We start from the raw sequence: 26,279 nt of genomic DNA, 5'->3' as shown, positions 1-26,279 counted from the left end.
GACAACATCCCCTCCAAATTCCTCAGAGACTCAGCAGCCGCCATCACCCCAATCATCACACACATAATAAACCTCTCCATAAAACAGGGACACGTCCCCAAGGACTTCAAAATTGCGAGGGTGACCCCTCTGCACAAAAAGGGCAGCAAATTAGACCCAGGCAACTACCGCCCTGTTTCTATTCTCACCTCCATCTCGAAAGTCATGGAAAAAATAGTCTACGAACAGGTCGAAAAGTACCTAGCGGAAAAAAATCTAATCTACGAATTCCAATCTGGCTTCAGAACATCCCACTCCACTGACACATGCCTTCTCTATTTGAATGACCACATCAAACAAGAGGTGGACGCAGGCAAATACTGCGGCATGGTCATGCTGGACCTACAAAAGGCCTTTGACACGGTCAATCACTCCATTCTGATTGACAAGCTAAAAGCAATTGGTTTTGATAGTCTATCAGTGAGCTGGATGCAATCCTACCTTGAGGGGAGGGAACAGATGGTGGAGGTAAACGGTACCCTATCCCCCCCTCTCACAGTGAGCTGTGGTGTTCCACAAGGAAGCATACTAGGACCGCTACTGTTCCTAATTTATGCAAATGACATGTCGTCAGCTTGTGACTGCAACTTGTTCCTGTTTGCGGACGACTCAGCCCTGCTGGTCTCTGACAAGAACAAGTTACAGGTTGAAAAAACCCTCAGCTCGGAACTAGGCAGAATCTGCATATGGCTCGCTGATAACAAACTATCATTACACATGGGCAAAACAGAGTCCATTCTCTTCGGTTCAAATAACAAACTCAGCAAGACCGACGGCTTCTCAGTTACAGTGGGTGACAATATTGTCACAAGGAAAGATGAAATTACCTACCTGGGTTCCATCCTAGAGGCTAATCTCTCCTGTGACAAAATGGCATCCAATGTAATAAAAAAAGTCAACCAACGAACTCGATTCTTGTACCGGATCTCCTCTCTGGTAAACAAGAATACCCTGAAGACTCTGGCAGGAGCACTCATTCAGGGGTACTACGACTATGCTTGCACCTCATGGTACCAAAGCACCTCAAAGGCGCTAAAAACAAAATTACAAACATCTCAAAACAAACTGGTCAGACTACTGCTTGACCTTACTCCTAGAACCCACCTCACCCCTGCCCACTTTGACAACCTAGGATGGCTTAGAGTAGATGACAGAGTACAGCAACTTGCAATGGGCCTGGTCTACAAGATACACTACACGACCAAGGTACCCATGTACATGGCAAAATACTTCCCAAAGGTCAGTGAATACCACGATCACAACACCAGAGGGAGCTCCACAAATCATGTTAAACCCAGATTCGGCTCAAATAAGGGACTAAACACGTTTCGCAATTATGCCACATCAATGTGGAACGCCCTACCCAAAGCTGTAAAGGAATGTGGATCACTACCCACTTTCAAAACCTCTCTCAAGAGACACCTACGGGAGACTGCAATTCAACACTGGCCCCTGTAAATATCCTAACCCAACCCCCTCCAATGTACAGTAATTTACCTAGTATGGTTTTGTCAATAGTCCAATGTACAATTTTGTTTGTTTGTACAGAGTCTCCCCCCCCTCAATGTACAGTTTTGCTTGTTTATACAGTGTGCCCCCCCCCCCCCCCAACCACCTCCAATGTAAATTACCCAGTATGGTTGTCAATATCCCAGTGTACCCAACCCCCCCCACCCAACCTCCTCCAATGTACAGTTTCTACGTCAAATGTATATACTCCCTTTTCTTGACTCCTTCTGTATCACAAACAGTACTGTATTTGCAAATCTGGTATGTCATAAATGTATAGATGTAGCAGTACTGACTATCTGTATGTCATGTATGTCATATATGTCCTGATGAATTGAAAATGGGGGACCCTGGTGTAAACAAGATGAAAGTCTTTCTCTGGTCTGCATCCCCTTAACAATTGTGTGTATTGAGCTGTACTGTATTGTACCCATTCTGCAATCTGTTAATAAAGTTTTCAATCAATCAATCAATCAATATCACAAAGCTACTCAGAATATGCAAAGAACCTTGTAAAACGCATGTAAACGATGCGTCAGGTTGTTGCGTACCTGGTACTTCAGCAGGCCTACGTTGTAGTATGAAGCCTGGGGGTTGAGTTCAGCCTCTCTCTGTAGATAGAGCTGCAGGGCCTGCATGTTGAACCAGAAGTCCCTGGTGTCTGGGTCACTCTGGGACGGGTCACTGCAGGGAGGAGGAGGAGGAGGAGGAAGAGGAGGAGGATCATGATGATGATAAAGGGTTAAATCAGGAGGAGAGAACTCAATAAACTCCCACATACAGTCTTCACCTGAAAATATGTAATACGTATTTTATTCCAGAATACAACATTTCAGCAGTACAATGTTTGGTCGTAGGTATTACTTACAAGCTAAAATAATGTGTGGGAGTCTCTTCTTTTATTGTATCTGCAGATGCCATTTCTTTTCAAGGACTACTATTTCTATGGCATTACTACATCATTGTGTGTGAACAGAGAGATATGAACTTCATTGAAAGCCTCAGCCTCATGTGTGAGTATAACCAGGCATGCGTTCGTCATGGGACGGGGTTGCACTCCGTGCATGCCCAGGGTAAGATAAGTACTCGCTATAAGTAGCCTACCCACCTGGGCTACTTTGCATATCAATAGTGCCGGTGTGTTAGGTGTGATCAGGTGTGTTAAATACGTTCTCAGATATCATTCACAACAAGTTAGGTGTGAATGTAAGTGTTCCATTCCATTCGTAGAGGCAATTAGGCACTGTCTGTAGTCTGTGCTCAAGCGAGGGGACATTTATGCGCATTCGCGGGAGCGCGCGTGCACGTGCCGCCATTAGGTGCGTGCAACCCCAGTTGATTTCAGGAACGCACGCCTGAGTATAACACGCACTCCTACAAAGAGCTGTCTCTACACCTGTACATCACAGCCTGCTAAACACCTGTCTCTATGCCTGTACATCACAGCCTGCTAAACACCTCTGTCTCTACACATGTACCTCACAGCCTGCTAAACACCTGTCTCTACGCCTGTACATCACAGCCTGCTAAACACCTGTCTCTACACCTGTACCTCACAGCCTGCTAAACACCTGTCTCTACACCTGTACGTCACAGCCTGCTAAACACCTCTGTCTCTACACCTGTACCTCACAGCCTGCTAAACACCTCTGTCTCTACACCTGTACATCACAGCCTGCTAAACACCCGTCTCTACACCTGTACGTCACAGCCTGCTAAACACCTGTCTCTACACCTGTACGTCACAGCCTGCTAAACACCTCTGTCTCTACACCTGTACATCACAGCCTGCTAAACACCTGTCTCTACACCTGTACCTCACAGCCTGCTAAACACCTCCGTCTCTACACCTGTACCTCACAGCCTGCTAAACACCTCCGTCTCTACACCTGTACATCACATCCTGCTAAACACTTCTGCCCCACGAGAGCAAACGTTTTCACCAAATCCAGACCATCAGCAATGAAATTCATTTGAAAGAAAATGCAGCTATAAATTGGAATTGGGTGTATACAAAGTATGACTAATAACCCAAAATTAAGCTTGTCTGAACATTTATGAGTAAACAGACTATTTTCTGCGTAAAGAAACTATACCTTTATGTTCATCGTCGTTTCCAAGACAGTAACATAAACAAGGATGCACAGATGCCATGACATTTAATTATTTTACTTTTTTCCAACTCATTTTCAGTTCTTATTTATAAAAAAAAAATACAAAAAAATATGGCAGGAAGTAGGAACAATCATTTCATATTATTTATTCAATGTGTTAAGGGAAATAATAGGGATGGCAGCATCGGTTAGTTTACTTCCTCTTTGGGCAGAGATGTTTGACAGTGGAGCACAAGTGTAATGTCGTCCAACTCTCTGCGTGGGAACATGGTGAAATAAACACCAAACACTCCCAACATTAAAATACATTCTACCTGTAGAGCAGCTTCTGATTGGGCAGGAAGTGGTCGACCCTGGAGATGTTGACCAATCGGAAGCTGAGGACAGGCGCGTTGGGATTGGCTGTGAAGATACGGGTGATGCCTGCTGGGAAGGACATGGTCAGATCTCCTGTGATCTTCACCAGGCAGCTGGAGAGACACGCGCGCACACACACACACACACACACACACAGTTCAAATACATGCATCCAACAGAGGGAAATGATCAGGTATTCAATATGAAGAGGGAAACATGGTTTACTCAAGTCGTTTATTATTATGTTGGTTCATAAATACCAACAAACTACTCAGCTTGCAGTAGACATGACATTAAAAGCAGAGAGTATAAGACATTTTTCTTTGTTGTATTTGAAAGGTAAACAAGGTTGTTTTTTTCAGGAAAAAACTCCGAAAGGTATGATATATCTTGAATACATATTGAATACATAGTATTGAATACATAAAGTGTTACAAGAGAAAAACTGGATCCCTGGAGCACAGTTTGAAACTAGAAATTATGTGTTTGGTTGTGGTGAACCTACCTTCCCACCAAATGTTGGTTCAAAGGACGATTCTTTTGGATTTGTGTCGAGATTATAAACAATATTCGAACATTGATTAGCGTTTGAGGTACTTTTATCCTCTCAAATGACCCGGTGCAGCTTTCATCTAAAAAGCAGCTTCATCTACTGACCGGTTGTGTTGTCCGCCCTTGAAGTAGGCATTGATGTATTCTGTGATGGCTGCCGCCACAGGCCACGCCTCCTGCGTGCTGAGGGAGATGGGGCTGGGCCCCCGAGACAGGTGCACTGTGGGTAATGTAGGAAATACAATCAATAATAATCAGTGAATGTGTGGAACTGTTTGAGTGTGAAGCAGGGCATTGCTGAAAAAGAGTCTACCCTGAGTAAATAAAGGTTTGAAACAAATAACATAAATAAATAACTTTACAAGTCACTCTGAATAACATTAGCTAAATACCAAACATATAAGTTACAAAATAATAAGTTAGATCATTGATATTGTTGTGTTATCATTATGCTATGGTATTATAATTGTATATTATATGATGTTGTGATAACTAACAGTGTCTCTGTGGGTGCTCCTGGTGCTGGTATGGCAGTGGAGAGGCCTGTCCTCCCCTGGCGGGGCTCGGGGCTTGAGGGTTCTGGGCCCCCCAGTCTGAGTCCCTGGCCTGGGGCCCCCACTCACTGGGGCTGGAGGAGGAGGAGGAGGTGAGAGGAGGACTGGGCTCCGGGAGGGGCGAGGAGCACAGTGACCTGGACTGGAACACATAGGGAGAGGAGGTAAGTTAGAATCACTTAGTGGAAATAGGAGGACAGTGTCCAGTGGTGTAGTCCACGTGGTACGCAGGCACAAAGTAGTCATTTTCCGTATGCCCACAATTTATTTTTCAATTATACATATCAAAACTTAACACATTGAGAGCCATGCCCCTATGCCCAGATAACCCCTTCCGTGCCAGCGCTTTAGTCAATGGGAGGTCGGGGATATTTGCGAACGCTTAAACTATATCTTAAATTATGGCTATGGGTCTAAAACACCCCTCGCTTATCAATGACTTGCTTGCAGTCAACATGTACGAAACGGATTGTTTTTTCATTGGTACATTTCCTTTTTATACCGTTTTGAATACGAGTATAGTTTCGGAGAGTTCTAGTAATTTCAGAGAAATTCCGCGATAATAGCCCTTTAGTGGAATACACAAAACACGTTGTAATTTTTTGGCTGATTTATGAATAGTTTTCAAATAAACGCTAGATTATCTATAGTATATGTGTATTTATGCACGCTAGAGAAGCGGGCTGAAAAATCGATTATCTATGCTGTGCTTAGCGTTAGCGTTACGCACACACACACGTTGTGATCGCTGTGAAAAAAACATCTGATTAACCCAGAACTGGTAACATAAGAGTCCTTACCTCACATTAGATGTTCTGCAAAAAGATTAATCCAATTCCTGATCGCCATTCCAAATATCGATCACGTTTATTGATCCAACGTTATACTCCGAAACAGATAATCAACGCTTCTTCCAGTCCCCTCAGTCAATGCAATAGTATTCAGATGCATGCCCCAGAAGTAAAACGTGGACCGGAGTTATTTTTTCGATGCACTTTTTTAGCCAATCCAATCCAATGATGTGCAATATTATCCGGGAGATGATAGGCGGCGGTATTTGCTCTTTTCGAGCTCAGAGCCATTCCCAATGATAACGTCAGGCTGGATGGATGAAAAATTAATGGATATTGCTAATAAAAGAAATAACGAGAAAAAAACGAGAAAACTCGTCATTGGCACTCAACGCATGGAGAGTTAAGACGACTAATCTCGTCGTTGGCACTCAATGTGTTAAAGATGCTATAGATAAAAAATGTATGTAATATACATTTTTTTTTTTTATTATTATTTATTTTATCGGATGGCCGGCTTTGCGCTTGTCTGCCGGCTCCGGGCTGCATTTTTCGCCGATCAACCAATACATTGTTTGTAAACGGTCCTGAACTGAACAGTTATCGCTGATGGCGAAACTGATTGACCACCGTTGTAGCCAACGAGCGTCTGCTCCGAAAGTGGCCCTAGATGAGCGCTGATTGCAAGGAGAAAGGGGCAGAAGAAGAGAACAAGCTCTTTGTTTTGACTCGTGCGTCTGAATGAATGGAAGTGGACGGCCATTTTGGATAATCACGCAGAATCTTTACCGGTACACACATTACAAAAACCTTTGTGCAACACAAATCTTTTGTGGGATTTTTATAAACTTTGGACCTGTACTACATAAGACTTCAGGCTATGGAACAGTTATATTTTCTAGCTCCTACCTCTCAGCTGGAACTTAAAAACAGGCATCTGGCAACCAATAAAGAGAAACTTTTACTTCAGTGTGTTCACTGTTACTCTATTTCATTAGCACTCAAAGTGATTTTTCGTTATTGTGTAAGACACTTCAGAATGTTACCTTTCAAAAGAGACCAGACTCGTGCTATAAGTATAAAGTATAATAAATTGCTAATTACTTTGGGTTTTAGAAAGGTGTGGAATAAAAATATAGCTTTTCTCCACAAAAAGTTTGAGGGTCCAAAATGAATGTTGTTTAGATGTTGCAGGCATGTATCCCCTCCCTACTTCCCATTCCCCCATGTGGAATGCACCCGATTGGATAAATGACATGCTGGTGCTCTAGTGCGACATCTAGTGGTTGAATGTCATCTATAGCACCTTTACTAGAAATCTGAAAACACTCCAGTAGATTATATTACTCGTCGATCTAATGTGAATGCGGCAAGTAGGCAGGCCTAGCTGACGACATGAGCTTCTGATGCAAAAAGGTTGCATACATTGACAGTATGCCCACATATTACTACATATACATATACTACAACTCTGTACATACATCCGATTAGCACAACACTCAGTAGTACTCATTTGTATAATTTGTACCCAGTTTAATCACCTGTAAATGGCTGTTTCTACATTTGCACATGCATCTTTGCTGCATCTATCCTGCATTAGTACTGCCATTCTTACTCAGATGAATTTGAGAAGAGCACAGGCATTTTGTAACATTCTAAAGTAATAACTTGTACCCAGCCTTGGATACTCACTCTCTCACAGCCGGCCTGAGGTCCACGTGTCGGTTCATAAATACCAACAAACAACCAGCTGCTTGCAGCAGACATGACATTAAGAGCAGAGAGTATAAGACATACTCACTCTCTCACAGCCAGTCAGACGGCCTGAGGTCCTCTTGGCCCTGGTCGGCCGGGGAGGAGCAGCCACTAACAGCTCCGCGCTGTCCTGTCTGAAGCTGTGCTTAGAACCTGCAGAGAAAGACACGGTTAAAGAGAGACACGGCAGAAGCTAAATGACATGTTTCAGTTGTCTTCAGTCAGCTTGTACAGACAGGAGCTTGAACCCCATTGACCTTGCATTGGTTTGTGGCCAAGCAGACGGAGCTAGGATGAGGAACAGCATGGACTGTGCAGAGAAAATCAACGTCGTTATTTGGTAGCAAATAGGGCTGGGGTCCAAAAATCTGAACTATTCCTTTAATGTCATAGACAGGTGTTAACATGTATTTCCAAATTATAGTATTATATTAAAAATTATTTGACTAATTATATATTACAAATTATTATATGCTCCTATACATGAATATAGGGGCGACAGTGGCTCGGCAGGTAGAGCAGTCATCTGGTAATCCGGAGGTTCCCGGCTCGATTCCCACTCCTCCCGGGCAGCATATCGAAGTATCCTTGAGCAAGACACTTAACCCCTAATTGCTCCCGATGAGCAGGTTGGCATTGTAAAGCGCTTTGTATAAAATATAAATGCACCATTTACCATTTTTTTTTTATCAAATTTTTTATTATTACTTACATGAGGAAATGTCTTGTCTTTTGTGATGTCTTGAATTTAACTAGGGATTTTATTGGAGGGCAGCTATTTAGCTAGTTCTTCGCTATTTGGTCATCTATTAGATAGTACCCCTGGAATTTTGAATTTAAAAAGGTTGAACTCAGTTTTCTTTTCGTTTTGTCTTTATAATTTATAAATTGTTATATTCTGTATTATTATTGTTTTTGTTATTTTCCTGTGAAGTTCTGTGTATTGTGATTGTGATTAACATTTACCATTTTATGAGTAAACAAAATATTGCCAGGCCAGCACTACCATGGAAACATAACTTTTTATATTATATTTTATAAAGTTATATTATATTTTATAAAGTCAGAGTTAATTATATTGTTTATTCTTCTCATATTTCTATATTCAGATTTTATTGCATATATTTATGTCCGTCTCCCATTACCCTGCCCATACCTGTACCTCCCCTCCCCCACGCTGCTATGACTTCTCCCAGGGGGATTAATAAAGGAATATCTTATCTCATCTTAACTCACACACAGACGAGAAAGCAATAGTGAGAAGGTGTTTATACATGCAGCCCTACAGGCACGTGCACACATAGAGCCCAAAGGGTGCTCGAGCACCTGCCCTTTTGTGCCTAATAAAAAAGTGCCCTTTTTATGCCATTTTTTTTTTTTTTTACCTTTGCACATCAAGGATAAGTGAGCTCCTGCACTGATTATTATAGTTCAATATTCAATATTTGATCACCAAACCCCCCCCCCCCCCCCCCCCCACCAAAAAAAGGGGGCCCCCACCCAAAAAGGCCCCCCAAAAATCGGGCTCGCTTTGCACGCACATAGGGCACAGTGCCCTTTTCAGCCTTTGAGCACCTGCCCCTCTAAAGTCCTGTGCACGTCCCTGCAGCCCTAGTATCCCGGCTAATATCAGCATATCTCAGATATCATAGTCAGTTAGGATATGTGCTATGATATGTACAATCCCAGCTACTGTAAACGGTATATGGCTGTGACATACGACGGAATAATATTGGAATATTAATGTGCATGTAAAGACGTTTTATCTCGATTTGGTGCTGAAGAAGAGAAAAGAGAATAATTAGGATTGAGAAATGCACGAGGAGAGGACTGCTGTTTTCTGTTGTGGATGGTTAAAAGTAAACCTTTGTCTCCATGTTGTGGATTAACACCGTTTTGTTTCAAGACCCCGTCTGCTGCCTGGCCAAAACTAAGTAACAAATATTTCATACCACTTTAATATCCAAATATCCGCACTATCCCTTTAAAAATTTACTTGCACATCCTTTGCAATCAATGGCTGCCTAAAGTCTGAAACCCCTAAGTGCCCATTCGTGAAATAATTTTGTCTTTCCTTCCCGATAACAAATCAGAGACCAATGCCCCCTCAATACATTTAGTCATTTAGCTGACGCTTTTATCCAAAGTTCTCTACAACAAGTTAGCATTTGAATAAGACTTAAATGGGATTTTAGTTGTACAGTGGACTTTCCATCAGAATCCTCAAACACAGTATGATATTTAAGTTGACTTCTGTGTGATATGTTGTCCCGTCCCCGATGGTTCAAAGAGAATATAAATCATCACCTTCCTGTACAGACAGGTGACATTTTCACCTTTCGTGTCCAATTCTACTATGGAGTAGCAGTCAATGGAGAATGGGGTTATATGGGGTTATTGTTGTTGATGATATATATAGTCATATCTTCATTACAAAAACATGAATGAAATACTTCATCACTTCAGATATCTTATCATCAGCAAACATGTGGAGCTTCATTTGGCCCAGAAGACTACATATTATATGTTGTATGACTAATAAGAAGCAAGCCATTTGCATGCAGAGCAGTTTTATTAAAGCCCAGTACCCTTGTGAGAGGCCATGCTGCAGGGCAGCTGTGTGTTCAGATCCAGGCAGTCTTGGTCTTTATCTGTCGAGAAACAAAGGTCCTCCTGAGGCCCAGAATGCCTTGTGAGGGGCTTGGCATTCCTACGAGGCTCGTTCTCTGAGGATCGATGCTTCCTCCTCTCTCTCTCTCCTCCTTCTACTCTACCCCCTCCTACTCCTACTCCTCCTCCTTCTACTCTACTACCTCCTCCTCCTCCTCCCTCCTGCCCCGTGGAGGCGCTCAGAGCCTGGGCTCCGTGTGAGCCGGGGGTGCCCCCCTCGCTGAAGGGGTTGTGGACAGAGTTCCAGTGGACCAGTTCTTTCTTAGGCTGGGCTGTGGGTAGTGAGTTGGAACTGGTGCTGGTGCTGGGAGCCAGCCTGTTACCACCACCAACACCTCCGCTACTGTGGGAAGGCGGGATCCCAGCCGCTACAGCAGCCATGGTCGACTGGTGAGTGGGGCTGCCAATCATCGTGATGGCGAACGGGTCGTCGGGAGTCACCGGAGGCGGGACACTGCGGTCTCGCTTCCTCTCCCTGTCTTTACGATTGGAGGAAGAGGAGGAGGAGGAAGGGGCGGGGAGAGTCTTAGTGTTGTCAGACAGGGTGATGGTGAAGGGCTCCCCTCGTAGCTCCATCCCCCTGCCTTCCCGGGACGGGCGCGGTGGCAGGGGCGCCCAGGAGTCTGGCGGGGGCAGGGTGTCCTGGGTGACCGTCCTCTCGAAGACGGCCAGGAAAGGGTCTTCGGGGGGGATGTGTTTACAGTTCCACACCGAGGCCTCCACCTCGGACGGGGGCAGTGACTGGGCGAAGGCTGGGAAGCCGAGGGCCGAGGGGTCCATGTCCAGCGGGGCCCGAGGGGAGCGGGACGGGGCCACCGACCAGACGGCCGCGGGGTCCTCCTTGGTGTGGGGGCCGCACCCGGGCGAGGGGTCGCGGAAGGCAGAGAGGAAGGGATCCGTGGGTCGACCCAGGGTCTGAGTCTGCTCTTTAGTCTGGGGAGCGGGGGGCCACGCCGCCCAACCCGACGGCTCGGGCGAGGGCTCAGAGGAGGGCCCCAGGGGCTGATGGGAAGGGGAGTCCAGACCAGAGTCCTCCACGTTCTCAGGGGAGGAGGAGTCGGAGGAGAAGGCAGCATCTGGAAGAACGAGATATTACAGAGATATTACATCATTATTCACTCATCCATATGATAATAACCAGTGAGGAACATACCAAAAAGATACAAGATGGTATAGATGCTCTAAGTCATAACAGAGTATAAAAACATAAAACATCAAAGTAACACTTCACTATGATTCGTCACAAATGGGGATCGTTTCAATCTATTGGAAATTGTTAGCAATGCTGAGTGAAATTCTGTTGGTGACAAATCAGGGATGCTTTTTAAACAGAATAAACTGTTCCTTTAAAAGGACCCCTGGCCCTGTTTCCTACTTACGGTACTTCACTGATCCTTTCTCAGCACAATGCACACTTTTCTTCATACTGGATATCTGCTGCTCTGGCTAGTTAGCCACAAACTAGTGCAAAGTCAGGTCTCTAAAAGCCCTGAAGCTGAAACCAACTCCAAAGTGAATCCACAGTAAATGTGGGTGTTGATTTCAGGGCCTGTAGGATCACGGATCTTTTGCATTAGTTTATGGCCAATTAGCCGGAGCTGCAGTTATCTAGAGAACAGCATGGATTCTGCTGAGAAAATACTCTATTGTTAGAAGTGAGAGGAATAGGAGGGGTTTCTCTACTTTCATCATCTATTTTTCCTTCCTTTGTGTCACCCTTAGTCTAAACTGGTTTTCATTGAAGATGAAATACATGGGTTAAGTTTGATTGATAAATGTGTGGGAATGAGTGCATAATGTGTTTGCTGGAAGCAGAAACTGATCACAGATGAAGGTCAGCTGGTGTTTGGGACGGGTGAAGCTGGTGACACAATGACGGAGCGGTAATGACGTGAGACGCCGGTGCCATGAGCAGCAACCCGACGTAAGGAAGACCCATGAAGTGGAAAACCACCACCACGGCCCGCCGTCCCAGGAGGGCCCAGAGACAGTGCTCGCCCGGAGGCCTTGCAGAATCTGGTGAGCTAACCCAGAATTATTTCTCCGTTCACTGAAAAGTTTTAAACCGACCCTTTTGTTCGGCTTTCCCGTCTTTTCCTCACTACTATGCGCCAATGTCATGACTAGAGCTTGGATTGCTAAGCTGAATACCCCTAGCCTGGCTCTTAACACTTACTGATTGACAACATCATTGGCAAGAAATAGGGCCAAAATTACTGTTCCTTTAAGATGATTGTTTGGGCATCGTGGTTTCAAATCCTATGTCATCGCCCCCTTTCCCCCTCTCACCTCCCTTCAAATAATGCAAAATGTCAATGTTTTCTTATTCTTCATCATACCTGGTTGTGTGGCAATAAAGGCATCTTGTATCTTGTAGTAGGACTTACATTCAGAGGGTCTGAAGGCGTTCTGTTCTCTGAGCTGCTCCCGGCCAGCGAAGCTGTTGGACTTGAAGGCCGACTCCAGGGGAGGTCCGAACAGACTGTCTGAACCGGACGCGGTAGAACTCAGCCTACAGATTGGGGTGAGGTGAGTTGACTTGAGACACAAGATAAGATATCATATTTATATTATTAAAACAGTTAAAAACATAAAAACAATGCACACGTTGACACTGCCTCTACGGGACGGGGGAAGAGAAGGACATACAGACAGGATGGAGATAGATAGATAGATAGATAGATAGATAGATAGATAGATAGATAGATAGATAGATAGATAGATAGATAGATAGATAGATAGATAGATAGATAGATAGATAGATAGATAGATAGATAGATAGATAGATAGATATAGATAGCAGGTAGAGAGGCAGGAGGACAAAGTAATGGAAGGATGATGAGGGCAGGGAGGAGAGAGGAAAGAGAAGAAGTGAGGGAGTGAGAGAAAGTGAGGTAGGAGAGGCAGAGGAGAAGTGAAGAAAAGGACTGAGTGAGGGAGAGAGAGAGAAGAGAGAGATGGGGAAGAGATATGGAATGAAAGAGAGAGCGGGAGAAGAGAGAGAAGAAAAGAAGAGGGGGAAAGAGATGGAATGAAAGAAAGAGAGAGGGAGATAGAGAGAAGAGAGATGGAAAGAAAGAGAGAAAGGGAGAGGGGGGAAGAGAGATGGAATGAAAGAGAGAACGAGAGGAGTAGTAACTGTGGATGGTAGAAAAAAAATAATGGAGGGAAGAAAAGAAGGAAAGGGGAGAGAGAAACAGAAGAATAGAACCAGGAGAGGTAAGTAATGAGGGGTTGTGGTGGATGTGTGGGTGTGTAATCATAAGACCTCCTGCTGGGTCTGGGTCTCTCTCTCTCTCTCTCTCTCTTCTCCCCCCCTCTCTTTCTCTCTCTCTCTGCCCGGCGTCATGGGATAGGGGGTGGCATTTTGATGATGTGGTTAATTCTGTAGGGGTTAGCTTGTAGGTAATATCATAACCACAGCTATTTTCACAAGTGGAGTGCTGCCCCATGCCACTATCCCAACACCACCAACCCACAGGAATATTGCTTTGTTTATCCTTCAGTTGTCACATGAAAGGTGGGATAGACCACATGATATAACAATAATAATACTAACAACAACAACAACAACAACAACAACAACAACAACAACAACAACAACAATAATAATAGGCTACATGCTTTATGTCTAATTCAAATAATATGCAACCTGAGAAGATGCACAAAAACATCAACTGGCTGCCCTGGAGTCATACACCAGTATCGAGAAAAAGCAGTAACATTGCATCATCTACTTTCAGATAAAGCAATTTTTGGGACATGGAAACTGTAGACTATGTGACATAATGTTTAATGAGGGCAGGGGTAATGCCTGGCACACACTAGAAGATATTCCAAATCCTAACCGATATTTAAACGGTTGTGGACCCCACACATAACATCATATTTCAATTGTCTTTGTCTTTCATTCGTTAGAATGCATTGGACAATTTAGCCAAAACGGAGCACAATACACTTAAAGATTACACTCAGATCTCGACTCTCCGAACCTATAATCTTGCAAGCACTGCAGGGCTTGACATTACCACCGCCAAATGTGGGCAGGGGTAGGGGTTGCCGAGGTAGGAGAGCGGGGTTAGCGTCCAAACGCAAACAGCAGGCTTCTCAAATGTCCCCACCGTTACTCCGCTCCCAAAATCCGGCCAAGAAACCAGCGTTTGCAGATGTCAAGCCCCATCGCGTCGGCAAGTGGATCCTCCATGAAAACCCGGCTGCTGAATGCGCGATCCGTGAAGGAAAAGTAATCCGTTTTGTGCAACTTTTTCTTTGCAATCACAGAAACATGGCAGGTCCCTGGGGATTTCTCTGCACTTATAGAACTCTGCCCGGCTGGCTGGAGATTCCACAGCACCCCGAGATGTTCCACAGCACCCCGAGATGTTCCACAGCCCCCCCGAGATGTTCCACAACACCCCGAGATGTTCCACAACACCCCGAGATGTTCCACAGCACCCCGAGATGTTCCACAGCACCCCGAGATGTTCCACAGCACCCCGAGATGTTCCACAGCCCCCCGAGATGTTCCACAGCACCCCGAGATGTTCCACAGCACCCCGAGATGTTTCACAGCCCCCCGAGATGTTCCACAGCACCCCGAGATGTTCCACAGCCCCCAAAGATGTTCCACAGCACCCCGAGATGTTCCACAGCACCCAAAGATGTTCCACAGCACCCAGAGATGTTCCACAGCCCCCCGAGATGTTCCACAGCCCCCAAAGATGTTCCACAGCACCCCGAGATGTTCCACAGCACCCAAAGATGTTCCACAGCACCCAGAGATGTTCCACAGCCCCCCCCGAGATGTTCCACAGCACCCCAAGATGTTCCACAGCACCCCGAGATGTTCCACAGCACCCCGAGATGTTCCACAGCACCAGAGATGTTCCACAGCACCAGAGATGTTCCACAGCAGCACCCCAAGGTGCAGTAAGACAGGAGACTCCACAGCAGCACCCCGAGGTGCAGTAAGACAGGAGACTCCACAGCAGCACCCCGAGGTGCAGTAAGACAGGAGACTCCACAGCAGCACCCCGAGGTGCAGTAAGACAGGAGACTCCACAGCAGCACCCAGAGGTGCAGTAATACAGGAGACTCCACAGCAGCACCCCGAGGTGCAGTAAGACAGGAGACTCCACAGCAGCACCCCGAGGTGCAGTAAGACAGGAGACTCCACAGCAGCACCCAGAGGTGCAGTAATACAGGAGGGCGTGGCCTTTGTGTACAAGGACAAATACACCTGTTCTCTGCTGAAATGCCCCTTTTACACCAGTGTTGAAGCTCAGCTGGTTAAGCTCAGCTGACCCCCTCCTGGTTATTATATTCTACCGCCCAACAGACAGCAGGTTCTTTAAGGAGACTAAGAACTTTATACCCCAGTTCTCAGATTTCCTAACAGACCATCCCCAGCCATGATAGGTTGCTGTTCCTTGGCGATTATAACATCCATGTCGACAATCCCACCAGGGCTTTTGAGACTGAGTTCATAGACCTGATGATCCATCCTTTGGTCTAACTCAACATGTCTCTGTCCCCACCCACAGAAGAGGACATACGCTAGACCTTGTCCTTTCTGTTGGCCTCTCCATCAGTGGTGTTGACATTACCAAGGCCCATGTGGATTGTGACCATGAGGCTGTGATCTTCAATTCATCTTTGCCCTCCCTCGCCACTGACACCCAGCGCCCCGTTTGTCTCACTCACTACATCAATGCTCAGACAGCCAGTTCTCCATCGCCCAAAACACCTCTGGCGAGACGCCGTCTTCCCTCTACTCTGGTCTTCCTGACAAAACCATCTACCCCCTCCAGCACGTCCAAAATGCAGCTGCCAGGCTGGTCTCAGGCACCAGAATCTCCCCAGTCCTCCCCAGAGCTCTTAGTCCAACCCGTCAGCTCTAGGTTCCTCAGATCGAATTACCAACTGTGTCTGAGGGTCCCACGCAACAAACTGGTGACAAGGGGTCACCGGGCTTTTGCAGTGATGGCGCAGACACTGGAATAAGCTCCCTTTTAACACCAAGTCTGGTACATTACTTCCCGAGGTACAGCAAAAATGTCCCATGTAACTGTTTTGGTTAATTCATAAATATATAGACTATAGATAGTTGCTCTCCTCAATTGTGCCTGGGAGCGAACCAAGACTGCAGTGTGTACGCAAACCAGAGGGGGGAGAGGGTTCGCACTCAAGGACGGAGCGAGGATGGAGTGGAGCACCCGTTCCTAATGAAAAGACACCCTTACAGACTTTTAAGGCCTTGCTTAAAACCCACATTTTCGCTCTAGATGATCACTGAGTTAGTTTGCTGTTGTGTTGTGTGTCTGAGGTGTACTTATGTTCTCTGTCTCTCCGTCTGCCTGGTTCCCTGTCTCCTGTCTATTAATTTCTTCTTTTTCCCAAGGCTGCGCCCCTTTACCGATGTAAAAGTTAGCTGGGGGGGCGCAATATAAATGAAAATATCAAATATTTATTCATATCATGAGTTATGCATGTCAAATTGATCATATTTGTCATTGCGTGTGTGCACCTTTGGAGACCTATGTAAGAACCACAAACTGAAACACGCTGCATCTATCCGACTTGGGAACACAACATCACAGCATTTTTGTCCAAACACAGACACAATGACGACATTATGCAGTCTTTGCTAGGTTCAGTGTGAACAACCCAAAACAGGCAGATTGGAGGGAAAAGTAGGTTCTCCAATGCAGGAGAGAGAGAGAGACAGACAGAGAGATGTGTGTGTGTGTGGGGGGGGGGGACATAGATCTCACCTGCTGTGATCTGGACTGGAGGTAGACCTGCATAGACCCTCCTGCTCTGTGTCTACAGAATGAGAGAAAAGAAAGAAGAAGAACATTGTACACAAGGTAATTGAAGTGAGTCTTTTTGCATATCCCTCCTAGTTACATACAGTATACACAGTTCTCATATCCGTCCTAGTTACATACAGTATACACAATTCTCATATCCGTCCTAGTTACATATACACACAGTTATCATATCCCTCCTAGTTACATACAGTTTTCATATCCCTCCTAGTTACACATACAGTTCTCATATCCCTCCTAGTTAGGGCTGGGCGATACGGCCTCTAAATGATATCACAATATTTTTTGGCTCTATCACGATACACGATATATATTGCAATATTTTGACATTTCCTCTAAAGCACTTAAAAATGCTTGATTTAACCCATTGATGGATACGGTCAGGCAAATATGATGATTATAATAGTCCCTGCAACATATGTCTGCATTAAACCATGAAGATGCTTTCAAAAATAATTAAATTAAAAGTTTCAAACATTTTAAAAGAGTAGTCTAATGACACACTAATACAGAAAGAAAATGATTAACATCTAAGTCAATTTATATAAAAACTCTTGGGTGCCTAAGACTTTTGCACAGTACTGTGTTTTCTATCCACTTTAGCCAAAAATACACACATATATATACTGTATGGATGAGGGTTTGTGCAAAACATCACGATGTCCACGATACGTTTAAAAAGTGTATCGTTAATGAACTGTACCCGATATTTATATAATATCGTCATATTGCCCACCCCTACTCCTAGTTACACATACAGTCCTCATATCCATCCTAGTTACACACACAGTATCATATCCCTGTAGTTAGTTACACATACAGTCCTCATATCCATCCTAGTTATACATACAGTCCTCATATCCCTCCTAGTTACACATACAGTCCTCATATCCCTCCTAGTTACACATACACAGTCATCATATCCCTCCTAGTTACACATACAGTCCTCATATCCCTCCTAGTTACACATACACAGTCCTCATATCCATCCTAGTTACCGGTACACATACACAGTCCTCATATCCCTCCTAGTTACACATACACAGTCATCATATCCATCCTAGTTACACATACACAGTCCTCATATCCATCCTAGTTACACATACACAGTCATCATATCCATCCTAGTTACACATACACAGTCCTCTAAGGACACAGAACCCCTAATTGCTCCAGACAAGCAGGTTGGCGCCTTGCATGGTTGCCTTCACCGGTGTGTGAATGAATAGGTGAATGTGAGGCACAAATTGTAAAGCGCTTTGGATAAAAGCACTATATAAATTCAGTACATTTACCAATTCTCTAGAGTTAGGTGATCCTGCTACACCAATAGTTTAACCATCTTTATCATCCTTATCACAGAGTAAAGGTCTGCTTCTACTGAGGTTATATTAATCATCCTTATCACAGAGTAAAGGTCTGCTTCTACTGAGGTTATATTAATCATCCTTATCACAGAGTAAAGGTCTGCTTCTACTGAGGTTATATTAATCATCCTTATCACAGAGTAAAGGTCTGCTTCTACTAAGGTTATATTAATAATAATAACTTTATTTGTATAGCACTTTTCATACAGAGGTTGCAGTTCAAAGTGCTTCACAACAGTAAAAAATACAGGTATAAGCGAACATAAAAAAGATAGACAGGTAGCAAGGTATGGTAAATAATTCAGTATAAAAATTGTTTATAATGATTCTAAAAATTATAAAATAGTAAGAAGTAAAAAGTGTGATAAAATAGATAAAATAAGATAAAATTAGCATAGAACAGACACATGAATTTGATAGGCAGTGTATAAAAGTAGGCAGGGTAAGAATAGTGCAGGTAAGTCATTGAAATGCCTGAGCAAAGAGATAGGTTTTAAGCTGTCTTTTGAAGATGTCTAGCGAGTTGGCTTCCCTGATGTTTTGGGGTAGTTTGTTCCACAGTTTTGGGGCATAGTTGATAGGCTGCATTACCGATCCTCTTTTGACTGTTTCTGGGAGCCTCTAGTAGTCCAGCAGCTGATGATCGCAGTGTTATTGCTGGCGTGTAATTTATTCGAGTGTTGGTGATGTAGGTCCCTGTACATTTAGAGCTTTGTATGTAAGGAGAAGGACCTTAAAGTCAATTCTAAATGTTACAGGAAGCCAGTGTAAAGCAGCTAAGACTGGACTAATGTGCTCTCTCCTTTTGGTTCTAGTTAGCAGTCGGGCTGCGGAGTTTTGGATTAGCTGAAGCCTCTCTGTGGTTTTCTTAGGGAGACCTGTGAAAAGTGCATTACAGTAGTCTAACCGGCTATATATGAATGCATGAATTAGCTTCTCAGCATCGTTCTGATAATAAATGGTCGTACTTTTGCTATATTTCTGAGAAGGAAGAACGATGTTTTCGTTAATTTGCTAATATGAGAATTGAAGTTCAATTCTGAATCTATGATAACCCCGAGACTAGTGACCTCAGATTTGATCCAAGGGGTTAGTCCTCCCAGGTTCTTTATTAACGTTTCTTTTTTAGTTTTGGGGCCGATAATTAGAATTTCAGTTTTGTTCTCGTTTAGTTTCAGGAAGTTCTTACTCATCCATTTATTTATTGCCAGTAAGCAGTCTGTAATGGAGCTAATCGCTGTATAATTTGGTTCAGCAGATATGTACAGTTGTGTATCATCCGCATAGCTATGGACATCTACATTATGTTCTCTGATGATATTACCCAGCGGTAACATGTAAAGGGGGAAGAGTAAAGGACCTAAGCAACTCCCTTGTGCAACTCCATAGTTGTTGTCGTATATATCAGACATGTGCTCTCCTAGTCTAACATAGAATTTCCTCCCTCTGATGTATGTTTTGAACCAGCCTAGCACATGTTCTGAGAAACCGACAAGCTTTTCAAGACGATCGATTAGAATATCGTGATCGATTGTATCAAATGCTGCACTGAGATCTAGCAGGATAAGGATGGAGATCTTATTCTCGTCAGAGTTTAGCCTGAGGTCACTGATTATTTTGGTGAGGGCAGTTTCAGTGCTATGATATTTTCTGAATCCCGACTGAAATTCTTCTAAGATGTTGTTTTCTTCAAGAAAGGAATTTATTTGAACTGAAACTATCTTTTCAAGTACTTTGCTAATGAATGGTAGGTTGGATATTGGACGATAATTTGCCATTTCATTACTATCCAAGTTAGGTTTTTTTAATAATGGCTTTACAACTGCTGTTTTAAAGGCATCTGGGAAAATACCAGTTCTAAGGGAAGTGTTTATGATATCTAGCACAGGGCTTGAAACACTATTAAACACCCGTTTGAAGAAAGCTGTAGGTATAGGGTCAATGTCTGATGCGGAGGAGTTACATTCTGAGAGAGTACATCTAATGTGATGCATGTGAATCTTCTCATGGTTACATTGCACGGTTTGCTGCAATCAGCTTTATTTCCATCATGAGTAATGCTGGCCCTGATCAAGGTTATTTTGTTGTTAAAGAATAGTGCAAGTTCTTCACACTTAACCACTGATGACTGAGGAGGTGTAGGTGCAGTGTTGAGTAGTACATTAATAGTGGAAAAAAGGATTCTGGAGTTTCCAGCGTTTTCTGTAATGATTTTAGATTAGTAGTCTTTCCTTGCTAAGCGGATGGTTTTATTATAAGCAGTTAAAGCATCTTTGTATATATCACAGCATATGGTGGTTTTTGTTTTTCTCCATTTTCGCTCTGCTGCACGACATTTCCTTTTTTCTTTGTTGACCGCATTATAGTTCAGCCAGGGCGAGGCTCTGGTTTTCTTCTTTTTCATTTTTAGTGGGGCGACAGAATCTAATACAGATGACAGTGCATCATTGAGATTTTCTACCATTTCATTTAGAGAGCTGTCATGATTGTGTGGTTCATGTAGTCTGATAAGATTAATGAACTTTGATTCAGCCTTGTCGTTTAGGAGCCTCTTTTGAACTATGATTTCTTTTTTTGTTTTAGTAAGGGTTATTTGAGTATCAAAAAATATACAGTGATGGTCGGAGACCGGTAATTCAGTTAGAGAAATGTTTTATGCTTAGCCCAGTTGTTGTTATAACTAAGTCTAATGTATTTCCAAGCTTGTTGTGGGTTGCATTTGTTATATGTTGTGTTAGATCAAAGCTATCCAGTAGATTTTCTAGCTCTATAGTTTTGGAGTCTGTTTTCTTATTAAAATGGATGTTCAAGTCTCCATTTAGGATCACCTTATCATATCCGGTAACACATAATGAGATCAGTTCAGAGAGTTCCTGTATGAGTGTCTGGGCGGTCGGTATATTGTGACAATAATGGTTGATTCTGTTTTGAGCTCAATGGCAAGATATTCCATCGACATGAACTCGCCTAGTTCCGTGATTCTAAACAAGAGTTTTAAGGAGAAAATTGCTGCAACTCCTCCACCCCTTCTATTTTTTCTGGGTATTTGATACAAATTATAGTCTGGTGGAGAAGCCTCTATCATTATTGATGTAGCCGTGTCATTATTGAGCCATGTCTCTACTAGGCAGATGCAATCTAAGTTATTTTCTTTAATTAGTTCATTTACTAAAAGAAATTATTATTCAGTGATCTGATATTTAGGAGGGCTAATTTTATTTGTTGGACCCTTTTTTTTTTTTTTTTTATCCACTTTTTCTCCCATTTTCTATATTTTCTCCCATCCCAATTTCGTATCATCCAATTCAACCCTCCCCTGTCACGGACGCTGTTTCTTGCCTCCCACAAGCCGGCTGCAATGTGGACTAAGTCATACATAGCACAAGTCCCCTCCGGTACTTGAGGTAACAGCAGTCGCATCTTTTCACCTGTGCAGCTCGATCTCTCAGTGGCGAGGAGTAACGCGTGGGAGGCTCACGCTGCGCCCGACACTTCCTGATTCTACTGCGCAGGCGCACCAACCGACCTGTAGGAGTCGCTGTCCACAACGCCCGATCCCCACCCATCAGTTTCCCACCCCCTAATACGGCCAATGTGTATTAGTACGGACGACCAGCTAAACTGAAAGCAAATGTGGAGCGCTGGGCTCGAACTGACGAGCCCAGCGTCTCCAGCATTTCGTGGCGAGCGCCTTGCCCACTACGCCACGTAGCCGCCCATTTGTTGGACTTCTTTATTAATAATCCTTATCACACAGTAAAGGTTGGACTCTACCAAGGTTAGATTAGCCACTTTCATCACACAGTAATAAATTATTTACAGTCACTTAATCAGCTGCCCTCCACCTCCACATACTGAATAGCCCAAAACTGCAGAAAGACTAAATCATGAAAATAATGTCTGGGATGGTCTAAATACAACCAAAAGTACACATTCTGCAGGGGGCTAATTAGCCATTCTTATTTTTGGCATATCCCCACCCTCAGAGTGTGTTACTGTGGGCTGGTCCCTAATCAGTGGAGGTGATTACCCAGAGAAAAGAGAGAGAGGGAGGGAGGGTGGGATAGGAGCAGAGATGAAGAGAGGAGAGTTACTGTATGGATGAAGGGATGCCGGACAGAGGGATGGAGGGATGAGGGGAAAAGGAAGAGGTGGTAGGGATGGATGGATCGATGAAGGGAGGATTGTAATTTAATACCTATTTCACGGCCATACTGGCAAAAAAAAATACTATGAAAGAAGTAATTACATACAAATTGTGTGTGGAGGGGAGGGGGCTGATATTAGCTATTACTGTACAGCTTACATTGCAGCCCAAACATTTCCCCCAAACACATTCTGATGATTACATTTAAGACTTCTTAACCCTGGATGGAGGGAGGGCAGATGAGAAGAAGAGGAGACTGAGGGGAGGTATGGATGGAGGGGAGATGGATGGAGAGGACGGAGGGACGGTGAGAGAACAAGATGGAGGGAGAGAGTGAGGGATGGAGGAAAGAGTGAGGGATGGAGGGGAGAGGAGGAGATGCAAGGGATTCCCAGTCGTCCACACATCAGTCCATTAGTCTGCAGTGATAGACGCAGGCCATTATCCCTGCTCCACTAACAACCAGGCCTCCACATGCTTCCACTAACTGCCTTAATCACACAATCACCATTAATCCACAAGCCTGTGGATTTAATTCACTTAGAGAGAGGGAGACAGAGAGAGAGTGAAAAAGGGAGAGAGAGAAAGAGAGAGGGAGAGACTGTGAAAGAGGGAGAGAGCCAGAGAGAGAGAGAAAGAGGAAGGGAGACAAGAGTGAAAGATGGAGAGCCAGAGAGAGAAAGATACAGAGAGAGAGTGAAAGAGAGAGAGGGAGAGATGGTGACTCCCCACAGCTGTAAATAGCAGCAGATTTACCTCACTCACAACAGGCGCTTCCATGAGGAAGAGAGGCTGGTAAATAAAACTCTACAAGGTGACAGTAGGATGAAGGTAATCTAAAGTCTGTGGGGGGTCCACTCACAAGTCAAGTCAAGTCAAGAGTTTTATTTGTCACGGCATACAAGTATACAATGAAATGCGGGTGGTCTTGCCCGCAACGATGTGCAATACAGTGGTACAACATATAATAGAATCCAATAAAAACAACATTGTGCAATAACAGGTAACATGGTGTGACATCTCGGTATCTGTACATAGTTATTTACAGAGCATATAGGACACACAACACAGGTGTGTAACAGTGTGTGTGTGTGCATGTCTGTGTGCACTGTAAGCTGCACCAATCAATATGAGCAAACCAAGGACATTCAAGGTACTCATATTCATTAGTCCAGTGGTTCTCAATGTGGGGTGCAGGGGCCCCCAAGGGTCCTGAGGGGGTTCCAGGGGGTCCGCAGGAAAATAATTGAGAATATTAAACATTTCTTAACTTTATTCACTAGAATTGAGAGACTATATAATACTGATAATTGGTTTCACTGTAACCTCAGCATGCAGTTGTGGACCTAATAATATCCAACAACCAAAATCTTCTCAGCTGGGGGTCTCCGAGACAAGGTCCAGGTGTTACACTCTGAGTGCATAGTAGTATAGACATATTAGCAAGATAGGTAGTAGTATAAGAGTAGTACCATAGTAGTAGGGTACATAATAGTAAAAAGACAGTAAGATATTATTTCAGATATTGTTTGAAAAGGTGTCTTTTTAGTCAACGGCCGGGTTTCAGCTGTCCTGACTGTGGTGGGGAGTTCGTTCCATCATTGTGAAGCAAGGACTGAGAATGAATAGCTTTACTTCAGAGCAATATCACATTTGTCTGTGAGCTAGCATGACATAGCTAGCATCTCTGCATTCACATCGAGATCTCTAGTTTCACATGATGCCACTATCTCCACGCCCGTTGAAGTCCATAAAAGATACTGGTAACAATATCGGGTCAATATATCGGTGATAATCCAATATCCGACGGCCGGGCTCTAGTTTGGAGAGGGGAGTTATAAACAGGTGTGCCTTGAAACCTGCTCCCTGAACTCCCAAATGAACATAGAACCGCTGCACTTTATATTCCTCTATAAACTGGCCATCCTTACTCACACCCGTCGTGAAATAGGCCTACACTGGTTTATGTCCTTGGTCGCCCTCTACCTGTGCAGTTTGTTGAAATCTGCACCTGCTGTTCCCAAAGTCGGGGTCGCGACCCAAAGGTGGGCCGCGAGCAGCCACGGGTGGGCCGCGAGATGATTTAAAAAAAATAAAAATAAAATAAAGAAAAATAAAAAATAATATTTTTTTAATTTTTTATTTTTTTATTTTTATTTTTTTTGTCAGGCCACTGAACTTAGAAGCAGGCCAGGACAGTGTTTCTAGTTGTATTCTAAAATGTGACTATATGGTTTTATATTAACTTAATAAATAAACAAAAACGAAAAATCTACTTATTTCAACGAACATTTCAAACTAAATAACAGATTATGCACATAAAACGCTGAAAACAACCGAAGCAACAATAGTATTTTAATGAGGCTATTATTATTATCATTATTATTTTGCAACAAGTTAGCCCTCTCATAAATAACACATATAAATGAATAACTAACTTGAACTAACTTAATAGGATTGAAGTGATATTTGGCTTAAAAAATCGGTCACCTGGCAAAAAAAAAAAAAAAAAAAAGCCTGACGATGTGCATTGGGCCGCGGCTCTCTGACGCCTTATTTTCTGGGCCCCGGCCTGAAAAGTTTGGGAACCCCTGGTCTACAACACCCATTCTACAAATCTCATCCTGCTGAAAATCCCCAAAAACACACTCAGAAACACAGAAGAGTATGTGAAAACATTACAACAAAAGTGAATTACTCAAAATGTTAAAGGGATACTATGTCAATTTCCAACATGAATCCTATCGTTCTGCTGTGAGGAGACATCAGCCCCCCAACAAATGTTACCAGATGACATCAGAGGGTGGAGGGCAGACCTCTAGATACCAGATGACATCAGAGGGTGGAGGGCAGACCTCTAGATACCAGATGACATCAGACGGTGGAGGGCAGACCTCTAGTGTCCTCCTCACAGCAGAATGACACAATTTTGCCAAAATGCCCTTTAAAGACCAATTAAAGACCAATGCATGTGCTCTTTATATGGTGAAAAGTAAGTTAGCATCTAAATAAACTCCCCAAAGAGGGAGAAACAGACAGAGATAGAGAGAAACAAAGAGAGACTAACCCCTGTGAGAGATGCCTTCTCCCTCTCCTTCTGATCGGCCTCCGGCAGTACTGGAGTGTCCTAGAGAGAGAGAGACATGGAGAGGGAGAGAGAGAAACACATAGAGGGAGACATAGAGAGAGACATAGAGAGAGAGAGAGAGAGAGAGAGAGAGAGAGAGAGAGAGAGAGAGAGAGAGAGAGACATAGAGAGAGAGAGAGAGAGAGAGAGACATAGACATAGAGAGAGAGAGAGAGAGAGAAGACACACACAGTTATCAGACCTATTTAGATTAAGTGGTACTCATAACATGCTTTGTATTTCTCTTTCTTACAGAAACACACTTTCTGAGTGTTTACTTTAAACTTGTGAGGACACATGCATCAAACTCATAGACAAACGATATAAGCAGAATATTTCCTCAGAAACATTTTCATTGGCTCTTCCATTAGACCTCAACTCAAAGTGAGACACATTGACAGACACCAACAGACAGACAGACAGACACCAACAGAGACAGACAGACACCAACAGAGACAGACAGAGAC

The 26,279-nt window shown here is 43.7% G+C and overlaps 1 protein-coding gene across 1 annotated transcript in view; it reads right to left on the bottom strand.

Moving 5' to 3' along the window:
• Positions 1–26,279, bottom strand: part of fcho1 (FCH and mu domain containing endocytic adaptor 1) — a 253,690-nt gene that overhangs the window by 28,762 nt on the left and 198,649 nt on the right. The window contains exons 15-23 of the mRNA XM_084310518.1: positions 25,753–25,812; positions 17,115–17,166; positions 12,729–12,853; positions 10,260–11,417; positions 7,718–7,824; positions 5,069–5,267; positions 4,677–4,791; positions 3,977–4,132; positions 2,100–2,232 (exon numbers count right to left, since the gene is read on the bottom strand). Of these exons, the coding sequence (XP_084166644.1) occupies positions 2,100–2,232; positions 3,977–4,132; positions 4,677–4,791; positions 5,069–5,267; positions 7,718–7,824; positions 10,260–11,417; positions 12,729–12,853; positions 17,115–17,166; positions 25,753–25,812 (2,105 nt within the window). The remainder of the gene's footprint in view (positions 1–2,099; positions 2,233–3,976; positions 4,133–4,676; positions 4,792–5,068; positions 5,268–7,717; positions 7,825–10,259; positions 11,418–12,728; positions 12,854–17,114; positions 17,167–25,752; positions 25,813–26,279) is intronic.

Source organism: Notolepis coatsorum (assembly GCF_963971535.1).
Source record: "Notolepis coatsorum genome assembly, chromosome: 3".
NCBI lineage: Eukaryota > Metazoa > Chordata > Actinopteri > Aulopiformes > Paralepididae > Notolepis > Notolepis coatsorum.
Note: the sequence above shows the minus strand (reverse complement) of the source record. Positions and strands in the feature narration are given on the sequence as shown.